Below are 15,209 nucleotides of genomic sequence, written 5' to 3' on the forward strand. Positions count from 1 at the left end.
GACTAGGAAAGAGCAGGACAATAACATAAGAGACAATGCAAAAACGAATCAAAAGAAGTAGCAACCACAATCGAGAAAATGTAAAAAAAGATAAAGCCAGAGTAATGACAGGAGAGAGAGAGGAAGAGGAGTTGTATCAACCGGTAGAGCGAGATATAGGAGGGAAAAAGCAACAATAGAATGCAGAGATGGGAGAGGCAGAGTGACAGAGAAACAGACGGCAAAATGTGGCATCGCAACACTCAAGGGCGAGAGGTAGTGTCAGAAAGTGAGACACAGGGGAAACAAAGTAGCAAGGAGAAGGAGAGAAGGATCAAAAACATGGAGTGGCTGTCAAGCAGGTAGTGGCAGTCAGCAACAGTAGGCAAGAGAGGCAGAGAAGTGATGCTGGTAGAGTGAGGGACTTGATTTATGATTCACCCGATGTAACTAGCTGGCATCTGTGGCAACAGAGTTTGAGCCCAAATATCATGAAGATGAAGCTGGGTAGTATGCATCTACAAGGTTCTTGTGTGGGGAAAAGGTTTTTCACAGGTGCAATAAATTTAGAGCCACTTTGAAATACAGCTGTTTTATAACTTAAGTTTTCAAACAAAGTTTTAATTTTACGCACAAAGTGGATAGTTGTCAGACACTTTACTCTCTTGCGAAGGAGGAAAATAATTTTTACTCTTGAAATTGGATTTACTCTCCAAATTCTAAAAATTGGGAGTAAATTACCCTGACTCCAAAATCCTATCTGGAGGGTTCCATGTGTTATTATCCCCACAAAAATATTGCAATACAAAAATATTGCCATATTTTTGCGGCGATATTGAGCCATGGACCCTGCGGGGGACACCCCTGCAACCCTTGCATTACTTTTAAATGTGCAGGAGTCACCCCTGCAACACCCGCTCCCACAAATTATCCCCCCAAAAATATCGCCTACGGCCAGAAACGACCATATGTACGGCAATATTTTTGGTGGAGATAATATGTAGGGATAGCATCTGGAGCACTGCTCACAGAAATGGAACGGGGGGGGTTACTGAAAAACTGGCCATTCTTGCTGCATATTTGTGCCTCCAAACGACACAGACATCGGCTCCCTGGTGCAAATAATAGGAGCACTACACACCCTCGGCTCGCACATGCAAACTGAAGCTGGTATACAAGGGGGATGACTGATTCGATTAAATGTTCAATTGGAAGCCATCCTGGATGGGGGAGATTGTGAAAGTACTGGTGGCCGTCATCGTGTTCGTCCTTTTTTTCCACCTGTCAATTGGGGGTTCAATGTTGTGTCAAAGAGTGGGGTATCTAATGCACCTCGCGGTATAAATGATAGTGCTGTCCAAATAGATGACCCAGACAAACCATGCATGGGCTTATAAGGGAGTTTGTTAATGTAGAATTAACGAAAGGGGGGGATGTTGGTAAGGGGATAAGATCTTCCTGCACCCCCAATCGCTTCAGAATAAGGCAAAGACCGCCACAGGTACTGTAAGAGACGAGGGAGGAGGGGGGTGCCCTTAAAGCTTCTGCACGATTACATTATTACATGCTTCAAAGATGCAGTGCACATGCAGGAATAGCAGTCATCTTAGATATTATCAGTCATACTGTGGTATAAAGCTTATACGTAGAGAGGCAGTCAGCACCCCAGGCTGAGGCTGCGAACATGAGCAAAGGAATAGGTTGTATCCCAGGTACTGATGAGAAAGGTCAGAGTTACACAGATCCATAAACCTTCATTGCCCTAAAATGTTGCCAACCTTGGCGACCAGGGAAGAATGGGCCCTGCAAGGCAATGGGGAGGAGTGTCTGAACGGTACGATCCCATGAGAAAGAGAGCAGAGGCCTCCAACCCCCACCAGTCCCAACAAGTTATGACACTCAAATACCCTTGTTTTAGAACCCCTGAATTCCAAAAGGTACCAGCCAGTCCCAGACCGCTGATCTTCGATCGATCAAAAATATCAGAAAGCAAGTCTTTCCTGTCGTCACTTCTAGGTCACATGATTTGTGCGGCGAGGGGCTGGGAGGAATGAAATTATAGCCTAAAACGAGGGTGGAAGACCTTGGAGGGGTGCCTACCTATATGGGAGCAAGTGAAGTGTGGGAGTTAGTATGACCTCTGCTTTTTTCCTGGGCCCCTGCCTGCTAGTAACAGGTTCAAAGTTACATAGTTAAAGATGTTTTTTTAGTTTGCAATAAGATTGCCACTTGGCCTCCTTCTGATGATGGACGGATGGGGCTGGGACCAATGGCCTGGCATCCCCTATGTAGCTGATAACTTCTGTGTAGGGTCACACCAGCCAGCCGTTCGGGTCTCTACTGTATGTAATGATGTCACTGATGATGCTGCGTACCTTTATAATGTGCTGCTCATGTATATTTTGCCAGAACGTTCCGCAGCAGCAGAGTTTTTTTCTGGCGCTTCCATCTTTATGTGGAATTAAAACGTTATCCTTGCAAGAGGTGTATTGGGCATTTTTCCCTAGTGGGTTGTATTTTTTCTGGTGTTAGCATCTATGGGCTTTCCTACAACACTCCTGCCCTTGAAGTATGTATCAAGTTCACAAGAGAGCTGCTCCAACTTCATGGGCGCTGATGTAGACACTGATGATAGCTGTAGTAGTGGAGGTGATAACATCCCGGAGTGCATCCAAGATAGTAGTTTGAAAATCATCAAGGTGGATATGTGACATGTATTGGTTTATGTAAGGGGGGAGATGTAGCGTCCTGTCCCATCTTTGTGTCTAGGACCCCATAAACACTGAGGTACACGTGACAGGAAGGGGCTGACCAGAGACAGTAAAATGTGAAATAAAGAGGGCGTTATTAGAAGAAGCTCTGTGTATACTATAATGAGGTGAATACTTTATTGAAGAAGTCGGCCACCCAGTACTCAGCAAACATCATCTTTATGTCCTACAAGTGGGGACACAATAGTCAGGGGAAGATCTTGTCATTCTTCTGCCCTGCTTACATTTGCACACAGAGTCTTTGCAAATGGGTAAGGGCATAAGATCTCTCAACCTCTTCAATCAAACTGCCTAAATAAGGGGTTCTGTGCTCTTCAGGCACTCGTTAGTGTGTATAAACACGGTCCCTGTGGTATGGGGATTGGCGTGGCCCTGAAACCATGCTGATATTACCACACAATTTGGTAGTGCTCGTAAATAGATAACGATGCCACAGACAGCCTGTTTGAACGAGATGCCTTATGCTGTCTGCCCATCACAGTGATCACACCCACCTTTCAATGGCAGGTATAGACCCTGCAACTTGCTGTACAGATTCCCTCACACTTTGTCATTAAACTGTAGCGCGTTCAACCCCTTCGCAAGCCAACCCCCTCACCGTGCAGGGCTTCACAGCTCCTCAGAAACCTGCGTCCACTTCCATGCAATCGCCGGACCACGGACACCATCACCTTCCAGAGTCCTGTACTGCTAAACCTAACTGTAAGGGAGGCCGCCATCTTTACCTGACCTCAGTCAGTATTGGGTCAAGTCAAAAACAGAAATGTCAATTTAGACCGCACAGAGCAATATGTCAGCGCGCATAGTGCGTCCCTGTGGAGAAGCGTCACCGGTGTCGCCATCTTGAAACTCGAGTTGCCTGTTTCTTACGTGGAACGTTCCTTAAATCGTTTAGATTTTAATATTTTTAAGACGTTATTCATTGGAAATCGTGAATATATTGTATTTTTGTATCATTTTCGCAAATAAAATTACGGGTTTTGTACTATGTAAACTTGAAAGAATAATATAAATATAATTTGGCGAACATCTTTTTTAGACAATTGATACAGATTGTATACATCATTTTTTGAATTTTGCTCCAATAGCGCGGTTAATGGTACCAATATTCTAGTAGCACATACAAAGTACTCTTTTTTCTAGCATGACCATTTGCGTCCTATACCTCGGATGCCCTACTTGGTATAATTTCAGCTAACATGGCGGCCATTTTGAAAGGGAATTTTTTTTTCCATAAATCAGCGAACATGGATGCACTAGGAATTTTGTTACGAAGCATCTTTTTGTTTTCTAAATGGTAAACAAAGCAATGAAATGCGCGGTGACATTCTTAGAGATGTGGTGCGACATTTATGAGACACTTCTAGTAATCGGAATATTTGCACTTCGCAAACCCATATAATTTGCCATTCTACTGCAAGATTATTCCAGGCAGAGCCTCCAAGTTTTCAGTTAATTGGCATTGCCGTTTTTTGGTGTGCCTGTGTATAACACTTCCATGTCATATGACCAGTACTTTAAATGGAAAAAAAGAAGTGCAGGTACTCACCAATCTCCATTTGTCCCACTTTCTACATCGCCTGGATTTTTGTATCATTCTCTATTTGTGTCCATTTCTATATGTCTCTCTCCCCACACTAACACTTGAATATGTTCTCACACACTCTTTAAACCATGTACAGTCTGGGCTTTGGCACATGGTCTGCTGAAACTTCTTAGTGATTCCAACCACAATTTCAGTATAATGGTTTACTGTTAAAACATTACCTTTACATTTGATTCTGTCAGCCTAATGCAACCATCTCTTAAAGGCACTTATTAATCACATGCGAATTTGGACCTGTTTTGACAGCAGTATTGTTATGCATAAAAGATGGCATGCTTTGAGAACTCCCAATTTCTGTAGGCACTGCACAGTGAGGTTAAAAGCCAAGGATCACACACTAAGCAGTATATCTGGGACTGTGAGGCAAACTTCCGGTGTGCTGTTCTGCAAAGTGGTAAGAAAATATTTGCGTATCCATATAAATTGAGACTTTCTTTTTTGTATGTCAAACTAGCAGATATCATAGCTGTAAACTTAGCTTTAAAAGAGGTGTTTTATTATTGCTTGGGTTCTTTGTATAATAATAAGGAATTTAGTAGGTAACTGGAGCTGTGTGCAGGTTTTCTGTCCAAAACCTTCCATCACAATTCAAATTACTTAAACACTTACATATTGGAAAAGGCATACTAATAACAAAGAAGCATGTTAAAAAAAGAATTGTCCAGACTTTCCAAATCAATTCTTGCTACATATGCAAACTCTGAAGGTACCCCATGGTTAACAGGTGAAGCCCACTTAGCGAAGTGGTGTTCCGCAAATAGTATGCTGAGAGCTCAGGAGCTGCATGCTGTGACGAATCTCAGGATATCGTCCATGTTTCCCTAGGGGAAACCCCTTCTCATGTGGTCAGGGTAGTGCGGACACAGTCCAGAAGACCCCTGGGGGTGGCAATATGAGGGAGGATCACATGGGATGGAGTTCCCCTATGGACCTGGTGTCGATATTCCAGAGAGAACATGGTATCCACCCTACCCTTCCAAGGTTGACACCCAGGAAGGATTCCCCAATCCTCCATATCCTATTGTCATGTTGAAAAAGACCATCCTTGTATGACAAATAGGAATGTTCTTAAATACACCCCTTTGACTCTGACTCAAAGTACTGGGACGAGGAAGAGGGCCAGAGCGATGAAGAATACTCTCCTCTATCTACTCTACCATCCAATCCTGGATGGCGGAGAATTGGCTTTGCCTCAATGGTGAAAAAACCGAACTCCTCCTTATTGGCTCACCTTTCACCCTCGGCAATCTTGGAGAACAGTACGCCTCCTTCACCATTGATAATATTCCAATTAAAGTCTCTAACCATGTCAAGACACTCGGAGTCTACCTTGACTCCGACCTCTCGATGGACAGACAGGTCAATGCCATCGCCGCCTCCTCAGCCTACTACACCAAAGTCATCAACGCAACAAGGCCCTTCCTGGCCCGTCAAAGCAGCCTCACGATTGCCAGGGCCATCATCGGGTCAAGACTTGACTACTGTAATGCCCTTCTCGTCGGGACCTCCAACAAAAACATCGCCAAACTTCAGCTAGCCCAGAACAATGCTCTAAGGGCAGCCACCGGCACCGCAAGGAGAGACCACATCTCCGAAATCAGAAGGCAAGTGCATTGGCTCCCTGTTAAAGAAAGAATTGTCTTTAAAACTCTTGCCATCACCCACAAATGCATTCACAAGCTTGCCCCCCCCTACCTGACGAACAGAATCACCAGGCACTCCGCCACAAGACCGCTTAGATCTTTCTACGCCAACACCATTGTCAGGCCTACCTCTCGGAAAGTGCGTGCTGGTGGCTCCAGTTTCCCCACCCTTGCAGCCACGCACTGGAACGCCCTGCCACCTCACCTCAGACTCATCGAGTCCCACCTTGCCTTTCGTAAGGCTATCAAAACCAGACTCTTTATGTGACTTTAACCTGTTTCTGCCTTTATGCCTGCTAACTTGTAACTAAGAGCCTCCGAATGTAATCTTAAATCTGTGTTTCCTCTGTAACAGCGCCTCGATGCCTCATGGGCTGCAAGTGCGCTTAACAAATGCAAATAAATAAAATAAATAAATAAATACCTGGAGGAACCAAGCTGTGCGCACTAGTGTCAGGAACTCACGGCCTCCGTTACGCCCACATGGTAAGAATCAAGGTAGGGGGGTTACTGGGACTGTGGGTGTAACGTTTCTGAGTCGCTGCCACCTTTGTCCCCATTGCAGATGTACTTGGTGTAGGGGTACAAGGTGTGCAGGACACAGAAAGCCAGGAAGACTACGTTTCCCAGCAGCCCCGGGCCTGAAACTACAGCTCCAGCAGCCCAGGACAACACCCGATACAACGCGCATGCGCGAAGAGGCTACCGCGCATGCGCGATCACCGAAAGCTCGTCCGTGCTCGATTCTGCTGCCGAGAGGACGCATCTCACGGAGCTCCGGTGAAACTTCTCGCGGGGCCGCCCTCGCCACAAGACGCACCTTTAGGCCCCGCGATGTCAAAGATAAGTGTATTGCCTGCTTTTTTAAGATAACCAGAGGGAAGTGTGTACTGGAAAGGGACTTCGCTTACCAGTGACTATTGAAAGCTCACACACTGCGGGGGAGATACGCGAAAGCTCGCGAACTAACTAACCCACTAACTTTGCATGTGACATGCATTCGCCGGTTGCGGGTGCAAACATAGCAGTATGCTCGCCTGTTGCGGGCCATTCTAAACGTACGCTCGCCTGTTGCGGGCCATTCTAAGCTAGCACTGTGAAAGGGCAAAGCTAACTTTCTCCCTTTTGTGTCAGGGGTGAGCCGCTATCGACAGCGACCAGAACGTTTCGCAGCGCACAGTCAGTGGAGCCGGCGGGCGGAAGAAGCGCACTGGAAACTCGGAACACTAGAGCTAAGTGCAAAATGTGATCAAAGCATTGTACCAGATTATATGTTTTACTTGTGGAATATTTAACCAGGGGGAACGTGAATTGCATATCGAACCCGATACTGGGCAAACTTGTGAATGGTGAACAAGTGCTGGGTTCCAGCCTAAGGGTAAAGCATGCATGTGGTAAGAATGCATGACTGAATGAACGCTCAAGGAGTTACAAAGGCAACTACCAAGGAGAAGGTAGTTCAGTTCAGACTCAGAAGGTCAGAGTCTGGGAACAACGTGACCCTAAAAACCCTCTCCCTACCCATAACCTCTCCCTAACCCTCAATCCGGTTACCCTACCATCCCGAAACCTATCCAATCCGTGGACCCTAACCCTCTTTCCCCGTGGGGGTCGCGGTGACCTGTGTTTTAACTAATCCAGGCGCCAAGACCGTCAAGGGGAGGTAGGAGTTCCTGCTACTTCTGCGTTGGGACGGACTTCGCCTTGACAGAAGCACGGACCCACGTATTTTGACACGCCCAAGTAGCACGAACTCCGGCACCATGGAAGACATAGCTCGCGTCCTGCATGAACTAAAAGATGCTTTAGAAGCCACAAGGCAGGATTACGCTACACTAGCTCACCGTGTGCAGGAAATCACGGCACAAGCTAGACCCCTACCAGATGGGCCTCCTCCTACTCCAGTACAGGTTCAAGTGACCACGGAGCCGCCCATGCCCCTAGCCACCCCGGAAAGGTACGGGGGAGACCCACAAAAATTCTCCATATTTATGACCCAATGCCAGTTGCATTTCTTGACTAAATCAACAATCTTTCGTTCGGCCCAGTCCCGCACAGCCTTCGGGATTTCATATCTCACGGGGGATGCTGCGGCATGGGCTACCCCCCTAGTACAACAAGACGATGCTTTACTATATGATTGGGGGGAATTTCAGGAAGAATTCGGTAAAATGTTTAATAGGAAGGCGGCCTCCTTGATCCGAGATCGAGAGCTACTCACCTTACGGCAGGGAAGTAGGGAACTCATTTGGTATGTGACAACATTCAACAGATTAGTGGTTGAAGCAGAGTGGCCCCATGAAAAAAGACTGGCCCTTTTTTACCAAGGCCTTAGGGAGGAGTTGAAAGACCTAATAGTGCAGGTGGACCCGCAACCAACCACCTGCACGGGAATGATAGAGTTGGCCCTACGTTTGGATCACAGGCAAGGAGAAAGGAAACAAGACAGACGTAAATGGGAGACCAAACAGTATTCGACAAGAGCGGATTATCCGAGGGCTGCACCTGGTTCAAAAGCAACAGAGAAGACTTCGGAAGTAGAACCCATGCAAGTCGGAATGATCCGTGGACCACTCTCTAAAGAAGAAAAGGAGAAACGCAGAAGAGAAAAACTGTGTATGTACTGTGGCAAGTCAGGCCACTTTGTGAAGGAATGTGGGGCTAAACCAAAGAACACCGCTTCGTCGGGAAACGCCGATGCTCGCCAGTAAGGAGGGGGGGTCTGTCGAGCCAAGATCATCATAGTGCCCCCAAGCATTCATTGGGTAACGTGACACAGGTACACAAAGCCCATGTTACCGTCACGGGAATTCTTCAGACACGCCAAAGGGATCAAGCCATCACGTTAATGGTGGATTCCGGAGCAACCGGTAACTTTGTGGATTCTGATTATGCTGCTAAATTGGGTTTACCAGTTGCCACTAAGAACCTACATGAGGAGGTTCGATCGGTCGATGGATCTCTGTTGACATCAGGACCAGTGACACAGCAAACGGGGGAGATGATTTTGAACATCCAAGGGCATAAAGAGCGCATTCAATTCGATGTCATCGCCGCCCCCCAGTTCGGTTTCATCCTGGGGTTACCGTGGCTGGCATTACATAACCCGGCGATCGACTGGGCACGTGGAACAGTGTGTTTCTCTTCTAGTCTCTGCCGTACACAGTGCACGAAAGAATCGGGACATATGGTGCAGGTTCTAGGGGCCACACAGGAAAACAAAGGAGAGCCGCCAGTGGAATTACCGCAAGAATACCAAGAGTTTCAGGACGTTTTTAGTAAAAAGGCGGCAGAAACTTTACCACCGCACAGGTCGTTTGACTGTAGGATAGATTTGGAACCAGGAGCCGCCCTGCCGTGCAGCCGGATTTACGCCTTGATGGAATCCGAGAATCAACATCTCAAAGAGTACATAGACGCCAACCTCCAGAACGGGTTTATCCGTCACTCCACCTCGCCCGTTTCCTCACCGTTATTCTTCGTTCCGAAGAAAACTGGAGATCTCAGGACGTGTATCGACTACCGCGCGGTAAATCGCATAACAATCAAGAATCGGTACCCCTTACCATTGATACCGGTCCTGTTGGACCAAGTACGAGGAGCCACAATTTACACTAAGTTGGACTTACGAGGTGCTTACCACCTGGTGCGGGTGCGTGAAGGGGATGAATGGAAGACCGCCTTCAGAACGAAATTTGGACTGTATGAGTACCAGGTCATGCCGTTCGGTCTCTGTAACGCACCCGCCGCCTTTCAACACTTCTTGGATGAAGTCCTACGTGGTTTCCTAGACATTTATGTCGTTGTTTATATTGACGACATACTGATCTATTCTCGGAATAAGGAAGAACATGTGCAACATGTCAGATCCGTTCTACAACGTTTACGAGAGCACCATCTATTCGCTAAGTTGGAAAAATGCACGTTTCATTGCGCCACAGTGGAATTCTTGGGCTTTGTACTCTCTCCCGAAGGCGTGAAGATGGATACGCAAAAGGTACAAGCAATTCTGGATTGGCCAGCCCCGCAGAATGTCAAAGAACTACAGTCAGTACTAGGATTTGCAAACTTCTACCGAAGGTTTATCCAGGGGTTTGCGGAAAAAAGCTTAGCCATTACCCGTCTGCTCAAGAAAGGGAAAAAATTTGTGTGGGATACGGAGGCGGAACACAGTTTCAAGTTACTGAAGGAAGCGTTCACTACAGCCCCCGTTCTGTTACATCCGGACCCAACGTTGCCGTTTCTGGTGGAAACGGACGCTTCAAGTTATGCATTGGGAGCGATATTGTCACAACGGGACCAATCAGGGCGTTTACACCCAGTCGCTTATTACTCAAGAAAACTTAATCCTGCAGAACAAAACTACACCATTGCAGATCGTGAGCTACTAGCCATAAAGGTGGCCTTTGCAGAATGGAGGCACTATTTGTTGGGAGCAAGGCACACCATAACGGTGCTGACGGATCACCGCAACCTCCAGTTCCTAAAGTCGGCGAGAGCTCTCACTCCACGGCAATTACGATGGGCAATGTACTTTGCGGACTTTGATTTCGTGGTAACATACCGACCCGGACAGGAGAACAAGAAGGCAGACATACTTTCCAGATATCCGGAATCATCAGTTTCGCCTAGACCTGAGGAAGCGGCAAAACCCATTGTGCCCTTAACCAAGATCGTAGGGAGCGTAACTAATACCTTACTGGAACAGGTGGGAAATGCCATGACAGCGAAAGAATTACTTCAATGGGAAAACCCACAGTTAAAACGTTCTTTACAAGAAGGCATACCGTTCCAAGACAAAGAAGTATATTTACCGACTAAGAGTCTACAGGCTCAAGCTCTCAAATGGTGCCATGACTCCCCACTGGCTGGTCACCCGGGGGTGCACAAAACACAAGAATTACTTCAACGACACTATTGGTGGCCCAACTTACGCAAAGACGTGCGAGAATATGTGGCAAATTGTGAGATATGTGCTCGAAATAAAACAGATCATAAGAAACCAGCAGGACTATTGAGACCTTTACCCACTCCCTCACAGCCGTGGCATACCGTATCATTAGACTTCATCGTTGAATTGCCCCCGGATCAGGGTCAAACCACAATATTAGTAGTGATAGATTCATTTACTAAACTTGCTCACTTCATACCCAGTAGCGGCCAGCCGACGGCGGAGGAATTTGCAAATCTTTTTCTACAACATGTCGTTCGCCTGCACGGAATACCACAGCACATAGTCTCGGACCGGGGAACGCAGTTTACGTCAAGGTTTTGGAGGCATTTCTGTAAGAAAATAGGAATACAGTTGCAGATGTCTAGTAGTTACCACCCTGAAACTGATGGACAGACTGAGCGACTGAATCAGACGCTAGAACAATACCTTCGCTGTTTTACACATGGCACTGAAGGGGGTTGGGTTGAACTCTTGTGGTTAGCAGAACTAGCCTATAACAATTCTCAACATGCCTCCACAGGATATTCTCCTTTTTTTATGACTTATGGATACAACCCATCCGTGCAGCCAAGTGGAGAACGAGTTCCAGATGCATTGCGCTCAGTACAAACCAAAGTGGCCCAGTTCAAGCAGGTCTGGGAAAAGGCCCGACAAAATTTGATCACGGCTAAGAACACAATCAAGAAGTATGCTGACAAAAAGCGCCGTGCTAACCCAGATTATCAAGTGGGTGATAAAGTATGGCTTTCAACACGACATTTGCACCTCTCAGGTTCCCGAAAATTGAAGCCCCGCTTCATAGGCCCGTTTCTCATTACACAAGTGGTTAACCCGGTAGCGATGCGACTTCGCCTTCCAGATCACATGAGGGTTCATTCTGTATCTCATGTAGCGCTCCTAAAACCAGCAAAGCCCCATATGCGCATGGAAAAACCACCACCTGTCCTCATAGAAGGGTACCCAGAGTATGAGGTTAAGGCCATACTGAACTCACGAGTGAGGCGAGGTAGATTGCATTACTTGGTTGATTGGGTGGGGTTTGGCCCTGAGGATAGGTCCTGGGAACCTGCCACCAATGTGCATGCCCCAAGATTGGTACGTTTATTTCATCACAATCACCCCACAAAACCTGGCCCTTCTGCGGGGAGGGGATGTACTGTCAGGAACTCACGGCCTCTGTTACGCCCACATGGTAAGAATCAAGGTAGGGGGGTTACTGGGACTGTGGGTGTAACGTTTCTGAGTCGCTGCCACCTTTGTCCCCATTGCAGATGTACTTGGTGTAGGGGTACAAGGTGTGCAGGACACAGAAAGCCAGGAAGACTACGTTTCCCAGCAGCCCCGGGCCTGAAACTACAGCTCCAGCAGCCCAGGACAACGCCCGATACAACGCGCATGCGCGAAGAGGCTACCGCGCATGCGCGATCACCGAAAGCTCGTCCGTGCTCGATTCTGCTGCCGAGAGGACGCATCTCACGGAGCTCCGGTGAAACTTCTCGCGGGGCCGCCCTCGCCACAAGACCCACCTTTAGGCCCCGCGATGTCAAAGATAAGTGTATTGCCTGCTTTTTTAAGATAACCAGAGGGAAGTGTGTACTGGAAAGGGACTTTGCTTACCAGTGACTATTGAAAGCTCACACACTGCGGGGGAGATACGCGAAAGCTCGCGAACTAACTAACCCACTAACTTTGCATGTGACATGCATTCGCCGGTTGCGGGTGCAAACATAGCAGTATGCTCGCCTGTTGCGGGCCATTCTAAACGTACGCTCGCCTGTTGCGGGCCATTCTAAGCTAGCACTGTGAAAGGGCAAAGCTAACTTTCTCCCTTTTGTGTCAGGGGTGAGCCGCTATCGACAGCGACCAGAACGTTTCGCAGCGCACAGTCAGTGGAGCCGGCGGGCGGAAGAAGCGCACTGGAAACTCGGAACACTAGAGCTAAGTGCAAAATGTGATCAAAGCATTGTACCAGATTATATGTTTTACTTGTGGAATATTTAACCAGGGGGAACGTGAATTGCATATCGAACCCGATACTGGGCAAACTTGTGAATGGTGAACAAGTGCTGGGTTCCAGCCTAAGGGTAAAGCATGCATGTGGTAAGAATGCATGACTGAATGAACGCTCAGGGAGTTACAAAGGCAACTACCAAGGAGAAGGTAGTTCAGTTCAGACTCAGAAGGTCAGAGTCTGGGAACAACGTGACCCTAAAAACCCTCTCCCTACCCATAACCTCTCCCTAACCCTCAATCCGGTTACCCTACCATCCCGAAACCTATCCAATCCGTGGACCCTAACCCTCTTTCCCCGTGGGGGTCGCGGTGACCTGTGTTTTAACTAATCCAGGCGCCAAGACCGTCAAGGGGAGGTAGGAGTTCCTGCTACTTCTGCGTTGGGACGGACTTCGCCTTGGCAACTAGGTGTTGTACCAGTCCTATTGGTCGTGGCAATATTTAGAATTATTTTGTTCACGGGGGTCGACTCTGTAGAATGGGCGAATAATACAGTAGCAAAACAGAGAACAGACAGGTCAACTACCCTTTCCTTTACGTCCCTAAGTGTCTCCAGGTCAGTAGATTGACAATCTATTCAACTACCAGATTGTTTAGTGCACCACTCTGATCTATGTACATCAAATTTTCATTTATTTTAATATACATTTTTTTAAAAAGACATACATAGTATACATTAATAAACACAATCAAGACTGTGAAATTCTCATGTCAAAACACAAAACATGGTGTAACATCAATCTAAATTACAAAGAATACAAAAGTATATTAAAAAAAATAAAAAAACAGCACTTCTATTTGGGGCTAGTACTTTCTGAGGTTGTGGAAATCAAGATCTAACAACAGTATCTATGATGACTCCCTCGTAATTTAATACATCCGTTGTCTGGAGAGAAAGCTGTTTCTGCCTTGGTTTATTGTATAGAGCCTCTCTATATCACTGTGCGACATTATTTTGGGGTGTGATTGGTATTGCAATTTATATCAAACACCTGTCAGGTATAAATGTAGATGGAGAAAAAGGAAAATTCAATAACAATTTCCTTTTGTTTTGTCGACATATGTTTCGGCCGTCTAGACTCATACAGTAGACTCTCAAATGCTGTTGGTCTGATGAATATGGGCCATCTTCAGGACAATGGAACTGGTTTGTACAAGAATACTATTCTTCCCAAATGCGATGCTTCTTAAATTTTGATCTACAAATTTTTAAAAATGTTTTCTTTTTCTACTTTGTGTTCATATTCTATGAGTAATGGCTGCAGTAATTACTACATGTACCACCACAATTACTGACCTATAGTTCACTGTGATTGCTTCGAGACGTTGAGGAAAATCACGTGTCCATCTGGCAACTTGATGGATATTTTATCCAGAAAATCTGGTCTTGCACCACACCTATGGATAAATATTCCTAATGTCAGTGCTTTTTTTACTAGAGTTAGTATTTCGCAATAGTCTAGTACAAGATGAAAAAATGTTTCAGTTATTATAAACAGTACCTTTTGATTCTGCCAGACAGACGTTATATAATTGTTGTCTTCATAGGACCGGTCTTCATGGCAGTTCTTGCATGATACTGTCAATTTTTCTAATTCCTCCAACAGCTCCACAAGTAGTGGATCAGACCCTAGTACCTCAACACAGCTAGCACTGTGACCAGACCACAACAACAACCCCAGTTTTTTCGGGGCAAGGCAGGCGAGGCCACAACAAATATCAAGGCCCTTCTCGGATGCAAACGAGGAATTGGCAGCGACCGCCCCAAAGTTGGTAGTTCCCATTTATAATCTGACTGAATACATCTTGTCTGCAGCAGAGGAACAAGTCTTGCTGAAGGGACTGTCTTTTGTTTCTACCACTAGAGCAAGAAACTCCGAAACAGAGGTTGAGCTACAGAAGTTCTTCCGGATCATTAGATTAAGATATTTTTTCAGGAATTCAACCACAACAGAGAAAGAGCCAAACATTAGAGGGTTGAAAATACCATTGACATTCTGTCATGATCTCTGCTTCCAAAAGGTCAGGGTTTTCCCAACTCCCTTGGAAGCAGATCCATAACCCAGGTTCCGAGTGCCAACCAGTCCCAATTGGGACCTTTTGGACCCAGTCCTGGCGCCAGTGGCACCAGGCTCATAAATATGCCCAGTCCCAGTGCTGGAAGCGCCGGGCTCATAATGCTTGGGTGGACTTACCTGCAGCAGACCATGCTGCTTACTTGCCTGCCAGTTGAGCCTCTGATC

At 46.5% G+C, this 15,209-nt stretch overlaps 2 protein-coding genes across 7 annotated transcripts in view; one reads left to right on the top strand and one right to left on the bottom strand.

The window, feature by feature from the left end:
* PDHX (pyruvate dehydrogenase complex component X) overlaps positions 1-3,509 on the bottom strand; it is a 1,431,343-nt gene extending 1,427,834 nt beyond the window's left edge. Inside the window, exon 1 of the mRNA XM_069623364.1 lies at positions 3,349-3,509. Within this exon, the coding sequence (XP_069479465.1) occupies positions 3,349-3,469 (121 nt within the window). The 5' untranslated portion in view covers positions 3,470-3,509. The remainder of the gene's footprint in view (positions 1-3,348) is intronic.
* The window catches only part of APIP (APAF1 interacting protein), a 1,110,572-nt gene that overhangs the window by 84,384 nt on the left and 1,010,979 nt on the right, over positions 1-15,209 (top strand). The gene's annotated exons all lie outside the window — the stretch shown is intronic.

This window comes from Ambystoma mexicanum, chromosome 11 (assembly GCF_040938575.1).
Source record: "Ambystoma mexicanum isolate Mex_15411 chromosome 11, UKY_AmexF1_1, whole genome shotgun sequence".
In the NCBI taxonomy this organism is placed as follows: Eukaryota; Metazoa; Chordata; class Amphibia; order Caudata; family Ambystomatidae; genus Ambystoma; species Ambystoma mexicanum.